Consider the following 26,958-nt stretch of genomic DNA (forward strand, 5'->3'; position numbering starts at 1 on the left):
ACCCTGCATCGTTCATTAAAGATTCTCCAACCTGATTGGCAAAGGAGATTCCTATTTGCTTGCCATACAGATGTTCATACAGATCCCAGCTTCCCTCCAATGTGTCAGAACGTTAGATCCAGTGCAAAATTCCACAGAAAGTCTATGGGTAACTGAGCATGTAGTGAGAGTGTAGTGATAGGCCTGTGTTCTTCCCTTGCCACTCAGTGCAAAATCGAATCCAATGACTCCTTGCAAGATTAATTTAGGAAATTAATTCTAAAACAAAGGAAAGAAACCAAATTCATTTTAAGATTTATTGATTTGATTGGTTTATTGTTGTCACATGTATTGGGATGCAGTGAAAAAAAGTATTGATTTTTGCGTGCCATGCAGATAAAACATGCCGTTCATAGAGTACATAGGGGAGAAGGAAAGGAGACAGTGCAGAATATGATGTTACAGTCACAGCTAGGGTGTGGAGAAAGATCAGCTTGAGATACGGTCGGTCCATTCAAAAGTCTGATGGCGGCAGGGAAGAAGCTGTTCTTGAGTCGGTTGGTACATGATCTCAGACTTTTGTCTCTTTTTCCCGATGGAAGAAGGGAAAAATGTGTGGGGCGCGTGAGGTCCTTAATTATGCTGGCTGCTTTTCTAAGTATTATTTGATAGAATCATAGAAACCCTACAGTGCAGAAGGAGGCCATTCGGCCCATCGAGCCTGCACCGACTCTCAGACAGGGCATCCCTGTAACCTCACATATTTACCCTGCTAATCCCTCTAACCTTCACATCCTGGGACACTGAAGGGCAATTTAGCCTGGCCAATCCATCTAACCTGCACATCTTTAGACAGTGGGAGGAAACTGGAACATCTGGAGGAAACCCACGCAGTCACGGAGAGAACTTGCAAACTCCAGACACAGACAGTCACCCAAGGCCGGAATTCGACTCAGCTTCCTGGAGCTGTGAGGCAGCAGTGCTAAACTCTGTGCCACCGTACTGCCCATGGTGCTGCACGGTAGCACAGTGGTTAGCACTGCTGCTTCACAGCTCCAGGGTCCCGGGTTCGATTCCCGGCTCGGGTCACTGTCTGTGTGGAGTTTGCACATTCTCCTCGTGTCTGCGTGGGTTTCCTCCGGGTGCTCCGGTTTCCTCCCACAGTCCAAAGATGTGCGGGTTAGGTTGATTGGCCAGGTTAAAAATTGCCCCTTAGAGTCCTGAGATGCATAGGTTAGAGGGATTAGCGGGTAAAATATGTGGGGGTAGGGCCTGGGTGGGATTGTGGTCGGTGCAGACTCGATGGGCCGAATGGCCTCCTTCTGCACTGTAGGGTTTCTATGATTTCTATGATTTCTATGGCGTAACTGATGACACTGAGCATTTTTTCACATTAATCAGCAGGAATTATTTCACCCCCAGTGAATGTGAATGTATGGAAAATGTCCAGTGTCCAAAGCAATACATAAATCAGAAACAGGCAATCAGTCAAACGTCAATAAGAGGAAAGTTGTTATTTTTTAAGTATTCCACATTACAGACTGCCTATTCCTGATTTTTCATTGGCTACCAGCAACACAAGCGTCCTAGAAATTGCGCGCTTTGATGGTATTTTCTAACTCATGGACACGCCATCTGTAGAGATAACAGCTACTGTAAAAAAAAGATGATATTCAAAATGCTGCACCATCTGTGGAAATAATTCCACGGACAATAATGGAAACATTTTCTATACATCTTGTCAAGTGAAAAATAGGGTTCTGAAGCAGAGAGATCACGCAAGCTTAGAAAATGGAACTAATAATAAAAATCAATCAAAATACAAAAATAATCACTTCATTCATGAATATTTATTTTGTGTTTAATTCTAACCTCAGAACTCCTGGAAAGATTCTTACAAAACTAATGGAGACTTGCAAGATATTTGCTGTCAATATTCATTCCATTGTTGCATCCACCTCTGATGCCATTTCTTTCCTGGCACCGCTATTCCATGCCAATCCATCCTTCCCGTGCCATCCTTTTGATGGCATTTCCTCCTTCCCACTTCTCCCATGCCATCCCAATCCCACAAATTCTGACATCGCTGAGGGCAGCACGGTGCACAGTGGTTAGCACTGCTGCCTCACAGCTCCAGGGACCCAGATTCAATTCCGGCCTTGGGTGACTGTCTGTGTGGAGTTTGCACGTTCTCCCCGTGTCTGCACAGGTTTCCTCGGGTGCTCCGGTTTCCTCCCACAAGATGTGCAGATTAGATGAATTGGCCATGCTAAATTGCCCGAGTGTCCAAAGATGTGTAGGTTAGGTGGATTAGCCATGGGAAATGTGTGAGGTTACAGGGATAGGGTAGGGTAACATACTCTGTCAGAGAGTTGGTGCAGACTCAATGGGCTCTTCTGCACAGTAGGGAGTCCATGATTCTATGTAATGCATTTTACAGATTGACAAATGTGGGAAGTTGGCAAGGTTACAAAATTGTTTTTTTCCTGCATTGCATTAGTGACTCATTTAAATACTTTTCATTCTCTTTCCTTCCCCAGTGAGAATGTGAAATACCTGGTATTTCACGGGCATGGACCCAAGTCTTATCACTTGGCACAATGTATGAGATGTACAGAGACAAAATGGAAAGCCCTTCCGCAATTTTGGTATCCAGTTTTCACAATGGCAAATATCTAATTTCTCTATTCTGCTTCACAAAGCGCATCACACTGATGTAGCGGATAACTAAGCAATTTGAGATGTTGATTGTGTTAGACCTAGCTACTTACGTATTTTGGGTGTGGGATCATTTTTCATGTATTATTTGTTATTTTGTTTAGAAAGTTTCGTTCCCTGCATGATACTGAAAGAAAGGGTACTGAAAGAAATGGCTGAGGTAATAGCAGATGCGTTAGTAGCAATTTATCAAAATTCGCTGGACTCTGGGGTAGTGCCGGCTGACTGGAAAACAGCTACTGTTACTGGTTAGCAGTTGGTGACCAGTGGCGTGCCGCAGGGATCGGTGCTGGGGCCTCAATTGTTTACCATTTACATAGATGATCTGGAGGAGGGGACTGAATCTAGGGTATTCAAGTTTGCTGATGACACGAAGGTGAGTGGGAAAGCGAATTGCGTGGAGGACGTGGAAAGTCTGCAGAGAGATTTGGATAGGCTGAGCGAGTGGGCGAGGATCTGGCAGATGGAATATAACGTTAGCAAATGTGAGGTTATCCACTTTGGAAGAAATAATAGTAAATTGGAATATTATTTAAATGGAGAAAAATTACATCATGCGACTGTGCAGAGGGACCTGGGGGTCCTTGTGCACGAATCACAAAAACTCAGTCTGCAGGTGCAGCAGGTGATCAAGAAGGCGAATGGAATGTTGGCCTTTATCGCGAGGGGGATAGAATATAAAAGCAGGGAGGTCTTGCTGCAACTGTACAAGGCACTGGTGAGGCCGCAACTGGAGTACTGTGTGCAGTTTTGGTCCCCTTATTTGCGAAAGGATATATTGGCCTTGGAGGGAGTGCAGAGAAGGTTCACCAGGTTGATACCGGAGATGAGGGGTGTAGCTTATGAGGAGAGATTAAACAGATTGGGTCTGTACTCGTTGGAGTTTAGAAGGATGAGGGGTGATCTTATAGAGACATATAAGATAATGAAGGGGCTGGATAGGGTAGAGGTGGAGAGATTCTTTCCACTTAGAAGGGAAACCAGAACTAGAGGGCACAGCCTCAAAATAAGGGGGGGCCGGTTCAGAACAGAGTTGAGGGGGAACTTCTTCTCTCAGAGGGTAGTGAATCTCTGGAATTCTCTGCCCATTGAAGTGGTGGAGGCTTCCTCGTTGAATATGTTTAAATCACGGGTAGATAGTTTTCTGACCGATAAGGGAATTAGGGGATATGGGGAGCAGGCGGGTAAGTGGAACTGATTCGCTTCAGATCAACCATGATCTTGTTGAATGGCGGGGCAGGCTCGAAGGGCCAGATGACCTACTCCTGCTCCTATTTCTTATGTTCTTATGAGCATGCTCCCTACGCCACCCCGGAACACACAATCAACCCCCCCTCCTAGGAGGAGGTCCTAATGTCCCACCTACCCCCTCTGACGAGTTGCCTCAGAACTCCACTCACAGCTCGCCAGTCACTGCTAATGTGACTGTCCACCAAGCATGGTTCAGGTCTCCTGTTGCTGAGATCAGGCAGGCACAAGGCTCATAACCAGTCCAATTATTGTAGCAAATCAAAATCAGCCCCTATTTACCTGATTGGATTGATTGGAGCACAGTATTGCTAAATTATAGTCAGTACCTGCTTTGTGGAAAACTGTCTCTATGTGGGATTAAGTTCTAACGTGTTTAAGTTCTGACACGTGTAAACTTTGACATTTGTTTTTGCTTACTTTTGTCTCTCTTTTGTAAACTGGCTCCCAACAACCTTTGTTGAATTGTATTAGTTTACAATATCTTCTCTATTGCCTTTAGACAGCCTACAGAAGCTGTTAAAAATAAAAGGACAGTCAGCTCCCAGTATTCCCACAACGATCCAGACTGTTCGCAATTGGAATTTTTAAATCTTTCCACGGGATGTGGGTGTGACTGGGAAGGTCAGCATTCGCTGCTTCATTAGCTTCGAGAAGGTGGTGAAGAGATGCTTCTTGACCTGCTGCAGTCCATCTGGTGTAGGTATCTCCACAATACTGCTGGAAAGGACATTCCAGGACATCCCAAGACAATGAAGGAACGGCGATATAGTTCCAAATCAGAATGGTGTGAAAATTGGAGGGGAACTTGCTGGTAGTGGTGTTCTCATGCATCTGCAGTCGTTACCCTTCTTGGTGGTAAAGGTCATGGTTTTGGTTAATTGCTGTCAAAGGAGCCTTGGTAAGTTTCTGCAGTGCATTTTGTATATGGTACGCTCTGCCGCTGCTGTGCATTGGCGGTGGAGAGAGTGAAAGTGTAAGTTGATGAATGGAGTGCCTATCAAATGGGTTGTTGGATGGTGTTGAGCATCTTGAGTGTTGTTGGAGCTGCACTCATGCAGGCAAGTGGGGAGTATTCCATCAGTCTCCGGAGTTGTTCCTTGTAGAAAGTGGACAGGTTTTAGAGAGTCAGGAAGTGAGTTTAACTGCCTCAGAATCCACAGACTCTAACCTGCTCTTGTAGCCACAGTTATTATACTCCAGTTCAGTTCAGCTTCTGGTCAAAGGTAACCCCAAAGATTTGATAGTGGGGGATTCAGCAATGCTAAAGCCATTGAATGCCAAAGGTAAGTAGTTAGGTTCTTTCTAGTTAAGGATGGTCACTGACTGGCATTTGTGTGGTGTGAATGCTACTTATCACATCAGCCCAATACTGAATGTTGTTCAGGACTTGCTGCATATTGGCATCAATTGTTTCAGTAACTGAGAAATTGCAAATGGTATTCAGTATTGTACAATCAAACAACCCCACTTCTCACCTTATGATTGAAGAAAGGTTGATGCAGCAGCTGAAGATGGTTGGGTCTAGGACATTACCCCAAGGAACTCCAGCATCAATGGCTTCCAACAACCACAACCATCTTCCTTTGTACTAGATATGACTCCAACCAGTGGTGAGTGTCTCCCCCGCCCCCACCCGATTATCACTGACTTCAATTTTGCCAGGCTCCTTTATGCCACTCTTGGTCAAATGTTGCCTTGATGTCAAAGGCAGTCAGTCTCACATCTCCTCTTGAGTTCAGCTCTTGTCTGTATTTGGACCAAGAATGCAATGAAGTCAGGAGTTGAGTGGCCCTGGCAGAACCAAAACTCATTATTTTTTTGGACTCCCAGCTAAACTTCTGACCCCATGAATTATACATTGGAATGACTGTATATTTTTGTCTCTGTAACTCCCCCCATCCCTTCCTCAGCTGCAGAGAATCAGAAAAGCCTTTGTCACCTCCACAACTCGACTGATCTCATTCTCTCCTGACTAGCGTCTTTACTCAAATCTCCACCTTTCACACGGGTCAGCTTGTCCAAAACTCTGTGTACTCATTTTATGCCTCGCCAAGCCCCATTCACCCAACATCTCTACCTTCACCCACTTACATTGACCTTGTGTCCCACCACACCTCTAATTTTAAAAATTCCCTTCTGTGTTTAAATTCCTGACTGGCCTGACCTCTCTCTCAGGGGAACCTCCATGAGCGGTACCCATCCCTCAAATGCTCCAGTTTTCTCAGCCACTTGTGCATACTTTCTCCCTTTCACTTCAAAACAAGCTGCATGGACCTCACACTCCGGAATTCTTACCCTACTCCCAATTTCCTTCCCCAACTATAAAACTCTCCTGAACAAGGAGAATAATATTATCGGATAATATTATGGAAAATCTCGGTTTCTCCGGAAGTAGTTCCAATATGCTGTTTTAATCACATCCTCTTTTTGCTGGATCCAGTGCCACCTGCTTCTTACAACAAACCTCTTTTCCTAATATTTTCTTTGGTTTATATTTAGCATGCATTTTTTTGTGGCTGTTTAAAGAACAGATGCTGGGACTGCCTCAACTGCAATTATTAACTTGCTGACAATACAAACTTGGGTTCGTATGCCTGACTCCTATCTCCCAAAGCACCTGCTTTCCTTGGAACTCAGTCACAGCAAGAGACTCCCAGGAGGATAGTGGAAACACGTTAGGGACGTCCTCAAAGCATTCCTGCTGACCCATGAGAGTCCTGGGATTGTGACTAATCAGAATGGAGAAAGCTCTTTGGGGAAGGCACCAAGCACATTGAGAGACTGCATTGTAGCAGCAGCAAGCGCTGGAAGTCATTATAAAATACCTGGAAAAGGCACAGGAATGTAACAACATGGCTTAGAGTGGCCTCCAAGATTCCTCAACTCTCAACTGGAAGCCTTGCTGCAAGAGCTGGCGAGGGGGTGGGGCAGCACGGTGGCACAGTGGTTAGCACTGCTGCCTCACAGTGCCAGGGACCCGGGTTCGATTCCCGGCTTGGATCACTGTCTGTGCAGAGTCTGCACATTCTCCCCATGTCTGCGTAGGTTTATTCCGGTGCTCCGGTTTCCTCGCACATTCTGAAAGACATGCTGGTTAGGTGCACTGACCTGAACAGGTGCTGGACTGTGGCGACTAGAGGAATTTCACAGTATGTTCATTGCAGTGTTAATGTAAGCCTTACTTGTAATTAATAAATAAACTTTAACTTTAAGAGATGTGCCCCCATCTACCACAGGAGGCCCGCTAAACAAACTTTGCAAAAGCATTGGGGCCAGATAGCAGTGGCAGTTCAGTGTCAGTATCAATGTTCAGAAGACCTGATACAGTTCTCCAAGAAGTTCAATGCCCTCACATAAGTGGACAAGGTCAATGTATCTTCAAGTACCATATCCTACCAATTATTCCATTAACTTCACGCACTGCTCAATATAACATATCCTTTGACCAATCTCCAACAATCATGCTAAGAAGTCTCACAACATCAGGTTAACGTCCAACAGGTTTATTTGGTAGCATTAGCTTTCGGAACACTGCTCCTTCATCAAGTGAGTGCCTGAAGGGGCAGCGCTCTGAAAGCTCGTGCTACCAAATAAGCCTGTTGGACTTTAACCTGGTGTTGTGAGACTTCTTACTGTGCTTACCCCAGTCCAACACCGACATCTCCACATCATGTCCAACAATCATGACTCATAGCTAACATTCATAGCTTCATCACCCTCACAACCATAGCATCGCTGCAAGGCTCAGAGTTTGTACACACTGCCATCTATTCAGATTATGGGTGGGACTTTACGGCCTCGCTTGGGCGAGACTGGAAATTTCCACCCGAGTTCAATGAAGATTTCCATTGTCAGACCCTTGCCCGCTCTGATTCCGTGGTGGGCGAGGTGGTAGAGTTCTAACTATATCACACTCGCTGATGCACTTCCCTCTCTCTTGCAGTTCATGGTGGTGCATAACCGGAGGCATCAGAACCTAAGCAATGGTGAGATCAGGCATGGCTGCACGTAACTACTCCAATGGATGAGGTGGTGGTTACCTTCACTGGAGCAACAGTATCCTCCTACCTAATCTTCTTCCTCACATCCAACATCCCCTTCATCCTATAATCTTTTCCACTTAACAAGCTGCAGATGCTGTAAAGCATGTTCCTCTTGCATTCCCCTCTCCTCTCCTGGCATCATCATCTTGTGCCTTTTCCCTTCCAGAGAACTGCAAACTGGCCAGGTAGTAGTGGAGAGCAGGAGATGGAAGAACAGGAAGACAGTGATGATGGAATAATACTGGGGGACATTTCGTCAAATAATAGCCCTTGTGGCCCAGTAGTTCTTTCTCTGTTTTGTCATGGTGTCTCAAATGCAGCTGACACAATGGACTGCAACAGAATCAAGACAATCTTGCCTTCCTCTGATAAGAGAGAATAAAATGTATTCAGAAACCCTTGTAATACAGAGCCTCGGTGACCTCTCCCTAATGGAACAGTGGATGGCGACTGAGAGATGTTGAATCCCCTGCTCCATCGATAAAATGGCCAGAAAATCCCACCCAGAAAAGCATGATGCTATAAGCAGAATGTTCACATCACAGCTATTTTTAGGAGTAAATCGAGAGTTTCCAACTGTCTATTAGATGATACGTTGAACCAAACTTGTCTTCTCAGGTACAAGGTGCCATGACACTATTTCAAATAAGAGCAGGGGCATTCTCCCTTGTGTCCTGCAAAATATTTACCCCTCAACCATAAGTAAGAAACAAATGATCTTATTGCTGTTTGTGGGCCAGCAAGTTATCTCTTTTTTTTCTTTCATGGGTTGTAAGCATCGCCGGCAAGTTCAGTGTTTATTACTCATCCCTAATTGTCTTTCAGAAGATGGTGGTGAGTCACCTCCTTGAATTATTACTGTCCATCTGGCAAACCCACACTGCTGGTAGGAAGGGTGTTGCAGGTTTTGACCCAGTGACAGTGAAGGAACAGCGATATCATTCCAAGTCAGAAAGATATGTGGTTTGGAAGGAACTTGTAGGTGGTCGTGATCCCATGCTTTTAGTGTCCTTGTCCTACTAGATGGTAGAGATTGCGGGTTTGGGAGATGATGTTAATTGATACACAATGAGTTCCTGAAGTGATCTTGTAGATGGGACACATGGCTGCCACTGTGGTGGCATGACCGAATCTTTAAAGGTGGTGGATTAGATGCCAATCAAGTGGGTTGCTTTGTCCTGGATAGCGTCAAGTTTCTGCTCTGTTCACTACATTACAACCGTGACTAAACCAATAAAAATAAATTCATGGCTGTAAAGCGCTTCAGGTTGTTCTGAGATTGTGAAAGACATTGGGTGGGATTTTCCAGCCACGCTCGCCCCCAAACTGGAAAATCTCATCCGAGGTCAATGGACCTTTGCATGGTCCGCCCCTCGCCCTGCTCCGATTCCCATGGCGGGCGGAACAGGAAAATTCACCCCATTATGTAAATGAAAATCTTTCTGTCTTTCTTTTAATACATAGTTAAGAGTTAATGAAGCTTAAACCATAAAATGGGGAAACTGGAGAAGAATTGCAAAATCATTGAAATTCTCTATTGAGTACCATACATTCAGCGTTATTTTAGGTAAATGCAAAATAGATACCTTTATCTGCGAGGATTGATCGTTAGACATGAGACCAAGCAGATCATGAGTTTAGCTGACTGCCTGTAGCACTGAACTGCATTAACCGTCAAATTCTGAACTAAGAAACTTTTTGATCGTGTTCCAGACAACACCAACAACACGAAAGAAAAAGATAAAGCTAATTTTCCTACCTGATAGGATAGCAAATTGTTTCTGTAACTGTTCAACGATATCCACCGCTAACAAGGGTCTGATTTCCTGTTGCATGATCTCATCTGTGGGGAGAGTAAGTCCAATTCAGTGAGTCAAGTTCAGGACCGAGACAGAGTTACATTGTCAAGTAAGAGAAACGTTCAGGCATCAAAAACAACAACAAATCCCCAAGACACTACTTAGGTTTCAGTTAGGAGACTATCTTATTGCTCAAAAGTGTTCTGATAGTTTGGAAAGAAAATCTCACTGCTTACAGCACACATACTTGGTACATATTCAGTGCGCTTTCAAAGTTGAAGAATATGTGCAGCCAATAAGTCAGCTGAACCTGGGCCGCTGTTCTCTGATCAAAAATGTACATTAGTTTTTCTCTCAATCAGATTGTACTAACTGTTTTGTTTTCAGACAAGACATCTTTTAGGAACATAGGAATTAGGAGGAGCGAGAGTAGACAATTCAGCCCTTCGAGTCCACTCCGCCATTCTACATGATCATGGCTAATCTCCATCCCATCCAAACTCCACTTCCCTGTTTTTTCCCCATAGCCCTTTATCCCATTTTTAATCAATTTTTAAAAAATTAATTCATGGGACATGGGCATCGCTGGCCAGCCGGCATTTATTGCCCATCCCCAGTTGCCCTTGGAGGGCGATTGAGAGTCAACCACATTGTTGTGGCTCTGGAGTCACATATAGGCCAGACCAGGTAAGGATAACAGATTTTCTTCCCTAAAGGACATTAGTGAACCAGATGGGTTGTTCCGACAATCGACAATGGTTTCATAGTCATCAGTAGATTCTTAATTCCAGATATTTTTCCTTGAATTCAAATTCCACCACTGTCACGACGGGATTTGAACCCAGGTCTCCAGTTGAGTTTCTGAATTAATTGTCTAATGATAATACCACTTTGCCTAGTGGCCAAATATTTATCTATCTCTTTCTTGAATCCATTGATTGATTCTGCATCCAGTGCACTCTGGGGCAGTGAGTTCCATAGATTCACAACCCTCTGTGAGAAGTAGCTTCTCCTTATTGCTGTCTTCAAACTCCCGCTTCTTACTCTACAACTATCACCTCTTGTCCTAGACTGTTCTCGAAGGGGGAACATTTGGTTAACATTTACTTCATCAATCCCATTGAGTATTTTATATATCTCAATCAAATCCCCCCTCATTCTTCTGTACTCCAGCGCATACAAGCCCAAGCTACTCAACCGCTCCTCATATGACAGCCCCTTTAAACCTGGAATCAATCTAGTGAACCTCTTCTGAACCACTTCCAGTTCCACCACATCTTTCCTCAAAGAAGGTGACCAAAACTGAACACAATACTCCAAGCGTGGTCTCACCAATGCCTTATACAATTGTAACAACATTTCTCTACTTTTATATTCTAGACCCTTTGCAATAAAGGCCAAGGTTCCATTTGCCTTCCTTGTAACATCCTGCACCTGCATACCCATATTTTCATTACAAGACTATCAGAATCTATCGCTCCCTTTTCCCTCCAGTGGCTTCAGCTGTGTGTGAGGTAAAGGTCATTCTTTTGTCATGAATATTTCCTCTTTGTGGCCACTCTTTACCCCGAGCAGCCAAACCGTTCGTTTGGTAGAAGGAAAGTACTAGAAAAAGGGAACACAACTTAGAACCTTGATTAGACCTTATTAAACATAAATATAGATTATATCCATCCACGCAACATAATAAATACATAAATTACAGGTTGCTCTTATCAGTAATTATACACACTGCAGCAAGATACTGCTTTTGTTAAAATTGCATTTGTTCAGCTGCTACTTCAAACTGCGCTGGGAATCTAAATAATTGCCCTAATGGCTACTGTTAAGACCAAGAGGATGATTAAATGCAGAGCAGCACGACAACTGGAATCTTCAACCATGCGATTTAAAATGCAGCAACACTAGATTTTAAATGAGTAAATGCTGCATGGTGTAACCTCTACAACATGAAACAATGGACTGCAAAAGCTGCAAGGCTGCAGGTCACTCAAAATGATAAATGAATAAATTGCTGAGGAAATGTGTGCGTGGTTATCCAAGAAAATTGAATTCAGGTTTATCTTGGTACAGAAGGTAGAGAGCGAAAGCGGTGAATAGAAATATCGGGAACCTACCTGAAATAAAAATATATTTGTGCCACTGCTTATATCTGGAACCTCTCATCAATCAGTGCCACACAATAAGAGAAAAATACTCTGCTTCATTGTTGTGTGGATACCATAAGGCAAATCATGTTCCTACATGTTACATTCGTATTAATAAGAAAAAAGTCGTTTCTTCTGCTGGAGTTGGATCTTTTCCATTACAACAATGAATAATAAAGTAAGTCACAATTTGAACAATATGAAACGATGTCTGTTTGTTATTCAGTACCTGTCTTTTTCCTGAGTGCAGAGCCCCAGACTTGAGTCTTCTATTTGTGATCTCTCATGTGATTTACAGAATGTCAGTATCAATTTTCGATTTGGACCTCATTATATACCCAAAAGATTGGTGTAAAACATTGGTACTCACACAACCAGCCCATGCACTCTGCACCAAGACAACATTTTACCTCACCTACATTAGCAAAAATAGTTAATGTTGATTCAAAGCTGGATAGGTCTACACTGCAGCTTTATCATAGCATCTCTACAATGCAGAAGGAAGCCACCTGGCCCATCAAGCCTACACTAACAATCCCACTGAGGCCCTATTCCCGCAACTCCACATATTTAGTCTGCTAATCCCCTGACACTAAGAGGCAATTTAGCGGCTCCCTCTAACAATTTAGTGGTAAATCCTACTGAGCCACACACACACCTGGGCTGGTGTGGCTGGCTGGTCATGAGGCAGTGAGAGGGACATTACAATTGATCTTCAATATACCAAGGGTGTTGGGATAGGAATTCAGGCAAGGTCCCTTTTTCTAAAAACAGCTCAGTTTGGGACTTTTACAATGTTAAAAGTGCTAGATAAATGCCAATTGTTGTGGCTATTGATGGTTACACAGGTAAAAATTGTTTATCTGTGATCACAGGGTCAGGGTCAGCTATGATACTCCCTCATTAATCAAGTAAAAGTTTGTAACCTGTTCGACTTGTCCTCTTCAATCTACCTGCCACAGACATATTGGTCCATAACAGTTATAGGAGGAGTGGTAAATATGTGGGGTTACAGGAATAGAGCCTCAGTTGGATTGTTGTCGGTGTAGGCTTGATGGGCCGAATGGCTTCCTTCTGCATTGTGGAAATTCTATGATAAAGCTGTAGTGTAGGCCAATCCAGCTTTGAATCAACATTAACTATTCTTGCTAATGTAGGTGAGGTAAAATGTTGTCTTGGTGCAGAGTGCATGGGCTGGTTGTGGATTAATGTTTTAATTAATGACCACTGCAGTCAGTTTGGACAATGTCCTCCATTGCGTGGTGTACCACTACCAAACTACCATCTTGGTAAAGAAGATAAACCAAGGTCCAACAAGCTAAAACTGGGCACTCGAGGTACACTACAGTGTTAGAACCAAATTGTACACACATTGTCGCTGTCCATTCATGTTGTGTGAGCTCTGCCCAAAGACTCATTGTCTGTTGATGTTTCGTCCTGAGCTATTTTCTTGTCACTTTTTGTCAGTGGTAGTTTGCTGTCGCCTTCCACTCTCAGGGGCATGATAAGGAGATATGTCTCCAGTCCATCTCAGCTGGAACGGGAATCGAACCCACGATGCTGGTGTTACTTTGAACTGCACATCAACCATCTAAGCCACTCATTCGTCATTAGTGGCTTAATGTCTTTGAATTGACCACCAAGCATCATAGGAAGAAGGCCCACAAACTACCTTTTCAGTGCAACCAGGCGTCAGTAATAACTATAACTTTGTCAGTGTTGCTCACACCTTAATATCCCATTTTTAAAAAATAGCCTGTTACCACTCAGTGCAAAATGAAGAATATTCTCTTAAACAAGGTATTGGAAGATTACTGGTCCATGTGGAACCCTAAAGCAAATTCATGGAATTTATCATACAACAGAGAGTGCATTGAACCCAAAATAAAAATGACACAATGTAGGTTAGTAGTTCTTTGTAATCAGCTTAAAACAGCGTATGGATTCACTCTTTAGCCAATTTTCCCATGGGCAAGGAAACATGTCATTCCTGACTGAGTTTGACCCTTCAACAAAGGAGAATAACGCATCCGGTCACAACTAATCAGTATAATGCTGATCTTCTTCATGTCAGAGGCATGTAAGCCTAATTCTAATTAATTTAAATAATTATGGACTGGTTTGTAGGCAAATGGAAAAAATATTTCTCAGTGTTTTACATCAAATGTAACATCATTGTTAAGAAAAGATCCATGGTGCATACTGTTGAAAGGTTTAACTGCTATTTGGCAAATTCACCTATTAGTTGTTGAAGGAGAGGCCATACAAAAAGAACAATACGCAATTTAGCTTGCATGATCATGCCTGTAACTATGAAGTGTGATTTGTAGTTCCTCGTGGAATATAGATACAATAAATGTAACTTTTCCAGATGTCACATGTCTATGTAATGTCATTGAGTGGGATTTTCCAGTTATTCCCGCCAGTGGGATCTTCCAGTTTCACTGACGGCTACCCTCCACTGCGGGTTCCCCAGAGGGTATGAGCAACTCAAGACCCCGTTGGCAGCAGTGGGATCGGTAGATTCCATCATCAGCCAATGCCCACCGCAAAACATACCCCAGGGTGCATGGAAAATCCTGTCCATTGTGTTTTTAAGCTTTATTTTATTATTAATGTCACAAGTAGGCTTACATTAACACTGCAATGAAGCTACTGTGAAAATCCCCTAGTCGCCACACTCCGGCGTCTGTTCAGGTTCACTGACGGAGAATTTAGCCAATGCACCAAACCAGCACGTCTTTCCGCACAGGCAGTGACACAAGCCAGGAATTGAAACCTGGTTCCTGGTGCTGTGAAGCAGCAGTGCTAACCACTGTGCAACCCTTGTAGCTTGAGGAGGAGGAGTGTTTTCTTGTGTGCTTTAATCACACAAATGCTATGTATTTCACAGAGCATAATCTTTTCATGGAAAACTGAATATGAGGCTGAAAGGTTATCGGGAATGTAAGCAGGAATCAGATCAGCCACGATCTTAGCGAATGGTACAGCAGGTTTGAGGGGCCGAGTAGCCTACTCCTGCTCCTAATTCATATGTACTAAATATTTGAAGCAAAGTGTGGTAAACCACTGTTAAGCTTATTGCCTGTGTGTGTGTGTGTGACATGCCTGGACATGCCCCTGCCAGCCCTGCCTGAGACTCCTCCCCGCCCTGGTGCAGGTATAAAGGTGACTGCCCCCCACCCCCCTGCCTCAGTCTCTGGACCAGTTCATCGGCATGGGTGTGCTCCAAGTCTTTTGCGAATAAAAGCCTATTTGTTCCAGCATACAAACTAATCTGCATCAATTTTATTCGCAAAAAGTTTTGGGATGGAGAGCAGATACTAAAACCCGATAGACTTGAATTGGATCCCCAAGCTGTAGGAGCCTCTAACAGCTTCGATCACTGGCTGCGATGTTTCGAAACTTTCCGCACCGCCTCCACCTCCGTTGTCCGGACCGAAACTGACAAGCTACACGGGCTCCACGCCCGGGTAAGCGATCAAGTATTCTCGATGATTAGAGACGCTGAAACTTACAAGGACGCGATCGAACTTGTAAAAGGCCAGTACAACAAACAGTCTAATGTAATCTACGCCAGACATCTTCTGGCTACTCGCAGACAACAGTCAGGAGAATCGGGTGATCAATTCCTGCGTGCGTTGCGAGCACTTGGCAGGGACTGCAACTGCAAGGCCGTAACAGCCGCCCAAAACACTGAGGACTTAATCAGAGATGCCTATGTCACGGGTATCAGGTCAAACTATATCCGACAATGACTGCTGGAACAGGGTGGGCTGGTCCTACAAACGACTGTGGCGCTTGCCGACTCGTTAGAGGTGGCCTTCTGTAATCTCGAGGCCTACACCCCCGACCACGGGGGCGCATCGTGGACGCCGCAGTCGCCGCCACCTCTATACTCGGGAGGGCCGCAGACCTACGCCACGACACGTCCCACCAATGACCCGACCGCTGCGGCAGTCTCTGGAGGCTTGAAGTGCTACTTCTGCGGCCTGGGGAAGCACCCCCGACAACGCTGCCCGGCGAAGGATGCGATCTGCTCCGGGTATGGAAAGAAGGGCCATTACGCAAAGGTATGCAGGGCGAAATTGACCTCCAAGCCAGTAGCACCGCGTGCGACCCGCGGGGGCCGCCATCTTGGATGCCTTCAGCCGCGTGTGAGCCGTACGGGCTGCCATCTTGGACGCCTTCAGCCACGTGTGAGCCATGCAGGCCGCCATCTTGGACGCCGTCAGCCACGTCGCAAAATCCAACGGTGGCTTCGGTTACGCTGGACCAATCCAGGCCTCACCAACTCGCCAGGTCCATGATGGACATCAAGGTAAACGGTCGCACTACAAACTGTTTATTTGACTGTGAGAGTACGGAGAGCTTTATTCACCCTAACACAGTGAGTCGCTACGCCCTTTCAGTCCTGCCAGTGAAGCAAACGATCTCCATGGCTTCAAAGTCCCACTCGGTGGATGTCTTCGGGTATTGCGTGGCGACCCTGACTGTATGGGGCACAGTATACAAAAATTTCAGGCTCCTCATGCTGCCACAACTCTGCGCTGCCATACCCCTGGGGCTAGATTTCCTGTGTCACCTTAAGAGCGTCACCATGGAGTATAATGGGCCTTTTCCCCCACTCTGTTTGCAATCACCAGTTCTTAGATCGCCCACCGCGCACCACCTGCAGCCTCTCAACCCTTAAAGTCGCCCCTCCCTCACTGTTTGAAAATCTCACCCCTGACGCCCATCGCCACCAAGAGCAGACGGTACAGTGCTGAAGACAGAGTTTTTATCAGGTCCGAAGTACAACGGCTCCTAGGGGAGGGGATTATCGAGGCCAGTACCAGCCCCTGGAGAGCCCAAGTAGTAGTTGTTAAGACTGGGGAGAAACATCGCCTGGTCATTGACTACAGTCAGACCATTAACTGCTACACGCAGCTGGACGTGTACTCCCTTCCCCGCATATCTGACATGGTTAATCAGATTGCGCAATATCAGGTGTTCTCCACCATCGACTTAAAATCTGCATACCACCAACTCCCTATCCGCCCAGAGGACCGCCAATATACTGCCTTCGAGGTGGATGGCCGCCTCTTTCACTTCCTTAGGGTCCCCTTTGGCGTCACCAATGGGGTCCCGGTTTTCCAGCGTGAGATGGACTGAATGGTAGACCAGAACGGGCTGCGGGCCACCTTCCCGTACCTGGATAACGTCACCATCTGCGGCCATGATCAGCCGGACCACAACGCCAACCTCCACAAATTCCTCCACACTGCCACACTCCTAAATTTGACCTATAATAAGGAGAAGTGCGTATTCCACACACGCCGCCTCGCCATCCTTGGTTGTGTTGTGGAAAACGGGGTCATCGGTCCCGATCCCGACCGCATGCGTCCCCTCCTGGAACTCCCCCTCCCCACCAGCCTCAAAGCACTGAGGAGTTGCCTGGGCTTCTTCTCGTATTACGCCCAGTGGGTCCCCAATTATGCGGATAAAGCCTGTCCGCTCATCAAATCCACCTCTTTTCCCCTGACGACAGAGGCCCGCCTGGCCTTCGACCACATCAAAGCAGACATCGCGAAGGCCACGATGCACGCTGTAGACTAATCCATCCCATTCCAGGTGGAGAGCGATGCGTCTGACTTCACCCAAGCCGCCACCCTTAATCAGGCGGGCAGACCCGTGGCCTTCTTCTCACGAACCCTCCAAGGCCCTGAAATTCGACACCCCTCTGTCGAGAAGGAGGCCCAAGCCATAGTGGAAGCTGTACGGCACTGGTGCCACTACTTAGCTGGTAAACGATTCACCCTACTCACGGACCAACGGTCAGTTGCATTCATGTTTAATAACACGCAGCGGGGCAAGATCAAAAATGATAAAATATTGAGGTGGAGAATCGAGGTTTCCACCTACAATTACGACATCTTATACCGGCCTGGGAAGCTCAATGAGCCCCCAGACGCCCTGTCCCGGGAAATATGTGCCAGCGCACAAATAGACCAATTGCAGACTCTACACAACGACCTCTGCCACCCAGGGGTCACCAGGATTTTTCACTTCATTAAAGTCCGTAACCTGCCCTACTCCATTGGGGAAGTCAGGTCTATAACCAGACACTGCCAGGTCTGCGCAGAGTGCAAGCCGCACTTCTATCGGCCAGACAGAGCACACCTCATAAAGGCCACCCGCCCTTTCGAACGCCTAAGCGTCGACTTCAAAGGCCCCCTCCCCTCTTTTGACCGCAACATATACTTCCTCAACGTCATTGACGAATATATGCGTTTCCCCTTCGCTATTCCCTGCCCGGATATGACCTCGGCCATGGTCGTCAGGGCCCTGCACAGCCTCTTCACCCTGTTCGGTTTCCCTAGCTATATCCATAGCGACTGGGGTTCCTCCTTTATGAGTGATGAGCTGCGACAGTACCTGCTCTCCAAAGGCATAGCCTCGAGTAGGACCACCAGCTACAACCCCAGGGGGAACGGACAGGTAGAGAGGGAGAACGCGACAGTCTGGAAGGCCGTTTTACTAGCTCTGAGGTCTAAAGGTCTTCCAGTCACCCGCTGGGAAGAGGTCCTCCCTGATGCACTACACTCGATTAGATCACTCCTTTGCACAGCTACCAATGCTACCCCTCACGAAAGAATGTTTGTTTTCCCCAGAAAGTCCTCCTCGGGGACCTCACTACCGTCGTGGCTGACGTCCCCAGGCACGTGAGGACCCATAAGTCGGACCCCCTGGTCAAAAGGGTCCAGCTCCTCCATGCCAACCCCCAATATGCCTATGTGGCGTACCCCGACGGGCGGGAGGACACGGTCTCCATTCGTGACCTGGCACCCGCAGGTGCCCCAGGGACCACGACGACCCATAACCCTACACCCCCAACCCCCGTATACAGCACGCCTGAGCCCCAGGAGCCGCCACCATGCACCCGACAATTGGAAGGGACTATAGACGACTCGAGCGACTACGGCCTGGCGCCTGAACCAACACCGCGGCCACCGGAACTGACACCACAACCGGCACTACGGCGGTCGCAGCGGCAGATCAAGCCCCCAGAGAGACTGAATTTGTAAATTTGTAATTGTGTCAATATTGTTCCACGCACCTCACCCCCACCGGACTCTTTTTTAAAAGCAGGGGGCGAATGTGGTAAACCACTTTTAAGCTTATTGCCTGTGTGTGTGTGTGTGTGTGACATGCCTGGACATGCCCCTGCCGGCCCTGCCTGAGACTCCTCCCCCCCTGGTGCAGGTATAAAGGTGACTGCTCCCCACCCCCCTGCCTCAGTCTGGACCAGTTCATTGGCATGGGTGTGCTCCAAGTATTTTGTGAATAAAAGCCTATTTGTTCTTGCATACAAACTAGTCTTTGCTTGATTGATAGTGGATCACAAAGGAAGTGGATAGTTTCAGATTTCTCTAGCAGAGACCAACACTGGCTGGATGGACCACATTTTCACGTTTAGTGCTGTAAACTTCTATGGCTGAAGACTACACTTTGAAGGTGTTTATCCATTGCCAGCGGGACCTACTAAGAATGCTGTTGTATAAATGTATTCTCTTTACTATTTATTTTCCATAAGGCTGACCTCTGAAGAGTTAAATGTCTTCCACCTATGGTTCAGTGGTTTGTAGAGACTGGTGTCCAACACTTAATAGTCTATAGCACATTTTCCATTGACATATATGGCTAATTTTCACTTTGGGTTAGAAAACAGGAGTCAGGATAGTTTCCAAACGCCAAATCTGTCTCCAGGGGAGGGACAGTCACTGACCTGAGATTTTCATAAGTGCGTCCCCTTAACTGGCAAGAAGACAGGTTCTCTAAGCTGGAGCATCACTCAGAGGCCTTCCAACTTGGGAGGAGCAGCAATCTGTATCAATGGGTAAGGAACAGAAAAATTGCAAGGGTGCTGGCCATAATCTTCCAGTCTTCTCTAGACTCAGGGGAAATGCCATAAGGACTGACACCCTTGCTCAAAAAATGTTGTATGTATAGCCCCAGCAATTACAGACTAGTCAGTTTAACAACAGTGGTGGGCAAGCTTCTAGATAGAATTAGTAGTCACATGGAAAAATGTGGGTTGATTAGGAAGAGATGGCAATAGTTTCGAAAGGCGAAATCGTGTTTAACTAACTAGCTGGAGTTTTTTGAGGAGATAACAGAAACGGTTGATGATACTAATGCTGTTATTATAGTCCTGGACTTTCAGAAGGCATTTGATACAGTGTCAAACAACAGACTTGTGAGAAAAGTTATAGCTCATGGAATAAAAAGGACAGTAGCAACGTGAATACAAAATTGGCTGACTAAAAGGAAGCAGAGAGCAATGGTCAATGGATATTTTTTGGGCTGGAGGAAGGTTTCTAATGGTCTTTCCCAGTGGTTGGTATCAGGACCCTTGCTTTTCCTGATATATATTAGTGATCTAGATGTTGGTGTGCAGGGGACAATTTCAAAGTTTGCAGATGATACAAAACTTGGAAGTATTGTAAACTGTGAAGAACACAACGTGTGGGAGGCATGGTGGCTGAGTGGCTAGCATTGCTGCCTCACAGCGCCAGGGACCTGGGTTCAATTCCCGGCTTGGGTCACAGTCAGTGTGGAGTTTGCATGTTCTCCCCATGTCTGCGTGGGTTTCCTCCGGGTGCTCCGGTTTCCTTCCACAGTCCGAAAGACGTATTGGTTAGGTGCATTGGCCATGCTAAATTCTCCCTAAGTATGCCCGAACAAGCGCCGGAGTGTGGCGACCAGGGGATTTACACAGTAACTTCACTGCAGTGTTAATGTAAGCCTACTTGTGACTTGAATAAATAAACTTTCTAAATTTTATATAAAAACTTTAGCTCTGCCTGGTCCTGAACCTGCCTTGGTCAAATGGGTGGGCACTGGGGTCTGGAACCAGGCAGTCTGTCAACGCTGGCATTCTTGGGCCCTGTCCACCTCCATTCCTGATCTCAGCAGGGCCTGAAATTACTAGCCATGTTGTGATTCTATTGGGGCTACCTGAATACGTGTCTAGTATTGATCATAGACTTTGTACTTGGAGATCCAGTTTTGAAATCGCTGAGTGAGAATGGAATGGAGAGGAGTGCATCCTCGAGTGATGGATTTACTGCAGCCTGTTGTAGAAGGACGGGCAGCACTGAGCTTAATCCTCTCATTTAAACAATGCATGAATTAAAAGAAAATTATTCTGCCTAGTAGAACTCCACTAATGGAAGTAATGTGATGGGTGCTGTGCAGCCTGATGCCTTCCCTGGTCGAATAGACAAGCTGCATCAATGCCAACTTTATTGACACTGATAAATTTTCTGGTACTTGCCTTATTTCCATATTTTCCGCTGGCTGCCAGGAATGTTCCTGATTCAGTGAGAGGTACCCATAGAGGGGATGGGTGAAGAGACTGGTTAATGCATGAATTAAAATCTGTAGCAATTTAATGGACCCAGAATGTTAGGACCTCCGAATAATTTTGAAACACATTACGGAAAGCTAAACATCTGTTACGTACCGTTGGATACAACATCCAGCGAGGGCAGGATAATACATGATGTGTGGGTTGGAATTTTACCACCTTAGTCGCTGGCACAATGACAGGACCTTCTTTGGATTTGGAACCTGATTCCCTGCTTGGCAAATCCAACAGTTGCCCTTCACCAAATCAAGCCAATTAACAGTCTGCCTCAAGATTCCCTGACCAATTAAGGGAGAGAGGGGGATGGAATGACATGTCCATTCTGAGGAAGGCAAGTCTTCTGTTTAATGTGACTGAGGCGTATTTCAGAAAAGCTAATCAGAACTCGGAAATTTGAGGCTGCAGCAATCGCATGAACAGACAGGGGACCCGGAAAGGCTAACGCCAGGTTTCTCACTCTTACCTGGCATAAGCTCTCCCTGCTGTCAATTCACTCGAGTGACTCTGGCTGACTTGCTGACAACTCAGCAAATACATCCGCTGGCTATTAGAGCCAGAATGCAGAGTTCATAGAATCCATAGAATCCCTCCAGTGCAAAAGGAGGCCATTCGGCCCATCGAGTCTGCACTGACCACAATCCGACCCAGGCCCTATTCCCATAACCCCACTTATTTCCCCTGCTAATCCCCCTGACACTAGGGTCAATTTAGCATGGCCAATCAACCTAACCCGCACATCTTTGGACTGTGGGAGGAAACTAGAGCACCCAGAGGAAACCCACACAATCACGGGGAGAATGTGTAGACTCCACACAGACAGTGACTCGAGGCTGGAATTGAACCCGGGTCCCTGGCGCTGTGAGGCAGCAGTGCTAACCACTGTGCCACTGTAGTTAAAGAGACCTTACCAATTATCATCCCGACAGCAGGTTCCCTGCTTGCCATCAAATCCACCCTGGTGAAACGCAGCAGAGGGCAGAATGATTCTAGCCCAATATCACTTTTAGGGGATTTAACTCCGTGCATAGATCCAAACCCACCTCCCTTTCCTTTCAAAATTCCTTCCATGGAGGAGAAAATGATTTAGATAATCAATTTATTATAATCTGCACACTAACTCTTAGCTTTGCTCAGATTTTCTGTCCTGAGCAGTCTAAAGGTTAGAGTCACCCTCTTATACAAAACCATTATCACTGTTTGGTTTGGAATATAGAAGCAAAGTAAAATAGATTTTTTAAAAAACTATTACTTCAGATTTAGGGCTGCTATAAGATCATCATTTTCAAAATCACTTTTCACAGACAGTACTCCAGAGATGCTGGGCAGAATTCTCCCCAAAAAATTCAAAGTGTTGAATTTGTAGGAAAACTGGAGTAATTCGCGTTGTTTTTTTCAATGCGAGTTCACACTAGAATCTCTCACACTTTGTGCAATGCAGAGGTCACCAGCATGAATATCAGGGGCGGGGCCTACTCTGCCCGGGAGGCTGAAACCAGCAGGCCTCTGCGCATGCGCAGTGGCCCCGCACTGTTAGCCTCCCATTTGCTGGCCAGCTCGATCGCTGGCCAGCCCGGGACCCCCACAGTCTGATCGCGCCCCCCACAATCATTCCCGGCCCCCACCATCTCGGACCGCCCCAATCTCCAGTGCCCCCCCCCCACCCCCACGTGTGTGCCAACCACCCCCCTCCAACCCCCCACAGGCAGACCCCCGCAGCAGGCCCCCCACCCCCAGAAGACAGTTAGACAGTTACATGGCTACGATGGGTATACAGGGATATGGGCCAAATGCAGGCAATTGGGATTAGTTTAGGGGTTTTTAAAAAAAAGGGCGGCATGGACAAGTTGGGCCCTAAACCTCTATGACACCCCAGAGAATTCAGTCCCAGGCCCACTAATAGCATTTAAATGATATTCAAAATATCATTTAAATGCTTGCCCCTTCTCCCCGCCGATTTCCAGGGTAGAGCAGACTGCGCCAGAAATCCAGCGCTGGGAGACGCTAGCAGGGTGCGAAAGCTCGTGGGAATCCCACACATCCCCACAACCTCCCCCCACCCACCGCACGATTCTCCCAGCCAGCTGCAGTAGAAAATTAGCGCAACGGGATGAGAGAATCGCCCCTATATATTTGGGTCTTTGCCTCACGTTTCTCACTAGCAACAATTGCACAGCAACAATTCCTGCATTGGTTGGAAATTTGGACATTAGGATCTTCTTATCAACATTAACACTGAATGCAAGACTGCAGTCTTTGGCAGAAGCTACAAAGAACTCGTATGTTCAAAGAGGCTCAATGCATGAGTGTTGCATTTTATCCTCAGTCATACCAGATATTTACTGTGTCTGGTGGGAGGAGTTCACAGCGCTGTATCATGCTTTTTTCTCCTGTCTTCTCTTAAATGGATGCAGAACAACCAATGAAAATGGTATAACTGCATCATGTGTGAAAATAGTTTCATTACAAACCTTTTCTTTATGCTATTTCAAAGCATAAGTAACAACAACATCTTATGGCGGGATCATAGGAATTCTGTATTGTGGTAAAACCATTAGTTATGTCACACTTAGATGCAGGGACAACACATGTACTGGAATTCTACCGCCTCTCCCATTCGAGGCTCGTAAGATCCTGCCCGAGGCCAACGGAGAATACCGTTCTGTGAGCTTTGCCCGCCCCGGAATCGGGACAGGCGTGCCGGTACATTTCCGATCACTATCCCTATACTGCCATTAGCAATTTAGAGGATCTTAGTGGCTTGTGATGCCATGCTTCAGTCAATTAATGTAGCACATCCACTCTTCAAAGAGAACACCAAATCATTCATGCTTTTTGTCGGTTACATGCAGAATAAAACCTCCCTGAAAATGGTTGTGTTTGGGGTGGGGGGTGGGGGTGGGGGGGGGGGGGGGTGGGGTGGGGGGGTGGTGGTGCAGGGTTGGAGTTCCTGACAACCAGTTCCTTCTCCTTTATCGCTAAAATAACAGCAAAATGCTCGCAAGATGCTAGAAAAAGATAAAATAAAAACAAAAAGTGCTGGAAATACCTTTTTGAAGTTGTTGAAGAAGAGTCAAGATGTTGACTCTGTTTTTCTCTCTCCACAGATGTTGCCAGACCTGCTGAGCATTTCCAACACTTCCTGGATTTATTCCTCTCTCTTAGAGGATTTAATGCCAGTTATTCTAGCATCAACTATCATGGTACTTTTCTGCTGAGCTTTCACCTCTCCAGAGCATTTGGTAGCTTTGCTTGGGTTCAGTATTAATGGCCGGTATCTTCTATTTGAAAAAAAAGCTGTTGTATTCGTAAGGAAGTAACATTTTGTCATTTACACAGTTGCCACACCACTAAATGTTTCCTCTACGATGGGATCCAGTTTGGGTCTTTACTCATTTATTTTTTTAACCCATAAAGTATGCTGTTAGTTCACATTTTTTTCCAGTCAAAAGATTATCAATCCAGGCCCTCGTTTTGCTGTTTGAATAGAAATGATTTGCTGCCATGTACGATGCAGAGTTATTACCACTTGATCTAACCTCCTCATTGATTGAGCTGGGTACTTGCAAATCCTTCCCTTTGCATCACTCCATTTTCCCCAGGAATAGTCTCTTCACCAGTAACTGACCAAGTGTTTAGTCTGTCTAAATATCAATCACAAAGGTGCTTTTGGATTGGCCATTTCAACTATGTAAAATGAAATGCACAACTAAACTATCCAAGCCTTCAAAAATATACCAAGGAAAGTTGTCTATTCCTGCAACTGCGCAAAAAAATAGAATCACTTCTTCGAGGGCCGTCTGAATTTATTTATTAGTGTCACAAGTAGGCTTATATTAACACTGCAATGAAGTTACTGTGAAAATCCCCTAGTCGTCACACTTGAGGGAGAATTTAGCATGGCCAATGCACCGAACCAGCACGTCTTTCGGACTGTGGGAGGAAACCGGAGCACCCGGAGGAAACCCACGCAAACATGGGGAGAACATGCAGACTTCACACCGACAGTGACCAAAGCCAGGTCCCTGGCATTGTGGGTCAGCAGTGCTAACCACTGTGCAATTGTGCTGCCCTCTATGTTAAAAGGAACGTAGGACAGAATCTTCCAGGCACTCTCACCGAGAGGATCTTCCAGTACCACTGAGAGTGAACAACCTAGTGGCGTGGGGAGGAGAGAAAGGCATGGGGGGGGGAAGGGTGCAGTGGCATAGAGCAGGAAATCCCGTTGACAGCGTGGGACCAGAAGATCCCGCTGTAGACCAACCGTGGACCACCTATGTTGCCGTGAAACACGCCGCGAGGGTTGTGGAAAATCGCACCCATTGTGTCCATAGTTTTTTGGAAAGTCTCTGTTTATAAGTTCAGAAAGCTGTAATACACTCATACAAAATATATATAAACACGATTGTGCAGCTTTGATGTGATAATGCGCAGAATTACGAGCCCTCCTGAAACTCTTTTTCCCATGTTTGGAAAAATACATTTTTTTAAATAATGCAACTTTTACACACGCATCATAGAAAGCATTCTTTCTGGTTGTATCACAGCTTGGTATGGCTCCTGCTCTGCCCAAGACCGCAAGGAACTACAAAAGGTCGTAAATGTAGCCCAATCCATCACGCAAGCCACTGACTCTGTCTACACTTCCCGCTGCCTCGGCAAAGCAGCCAGCATAATTAAGGAATCCACGCACCCTGGACATTCTCTCTTCCACCTTCTTCCTTCAGGAAAAAGATACAAAAATCTGAGGTCACATACCAACCAACTCAAGAGTAGCTTCTTCCCTGCTGCTGTCAGACTTTTGAATCGACTTACCTTGCATTAAGTTGATCTTTCTCTGCACCCTAGCTATGACTGTGACACTACATTCTGCACTCTCTTGTTTCCTTCTCTATGAACGATATGTTTTGTCTGTATAGTGCACAAGAAACAATACTTTTCATTGTATGTTAATACATGTGATAATAATAAATCAAATCAAAAATGGTTCTTTCCCTGGCATTATGATTCTAGTTTTAGTCGAAAATGAAAAACAAGCAAACGCATTTGATGCAATATTTCGAATGAATGAATGAAAAGTGAATCCTCCAAGACAGTTAGCAAAGGAATTTCAGTCAATAATATAATGAACATGTTAGATGCTTTGCATACTAGTAATTTTTACATACAATCAAGAATTGATAAAAGAAATAAAAGCAAATTGCTGCGGATGTTGGAATCTGAAACCAAAAGTGAAAATGCTGGAAAATCTCAGCAGGTCTGGCAGCATCCGTAAGGAGAGAAAAGAGCTGACGTTTCGAGTCCAGATGACCCTTTGTCAAAGCTGGCATAAGGTCATCTGGACTTGAAACATCAGCTCTTTTCTCTCCTTATTGATAAAATAAATGTTTGTTCATTTATACTGCAGAATGTTGTTTCTGCATAGGCCACATCTGTGGAAGCTTTAATTATTTACACAATAGATTCTCTTCAGCTTCTGAGTTTATTTTTAAAAAGGCTTTACTTTGTGACTATAAATATAATTACATATATTTTTTTAAAGTAGATTAATATTACAGACAATAAGTAAGTTTGGTTTGCAGATAAAACAAGAGATTACTCGCATACAAACT

General features: G+C 45.5%; 1 protein-coding gene across 1 annotated transcript in view; it reads right to left on the minus strand.

Annotated features, from left to right (window-relative positions):
• The window catches only part of mcf2l2 (MCF.2 cell line derived transforming sequence-like 2), a 334,271-nt gene that overhangs the window by 232,265 nt on the left and 75,048 nt on the right, over nucleotides 1-26,958 (minus strand). The window contains exon 2 of the mRNA XM_078207045.1: nucleotides 9,751-9,834. Within this exon, the coding sequence (XP_078063171.1) occupies nucleotides 9,751-9,834 (84 nt within the window). The remainder of the gene's footprint in view (nucleotides 1-9,750; nucleotides 9,835-26,958) is intronic.

Source organism: Mustelus asterias, chromosome 3 (assembly GCF_964213995.1).
Source record: "Mustelus asterias chromosome 3, sMusAst1.hap1.1, whole genome shotgun sequence".
Lineage (NCBI taxonomy): Eukaryota > Metazoa > Chordata > Chondrichthyes > Carcharhiniformes > Triakidae > Mustelus > Mustelus asterias.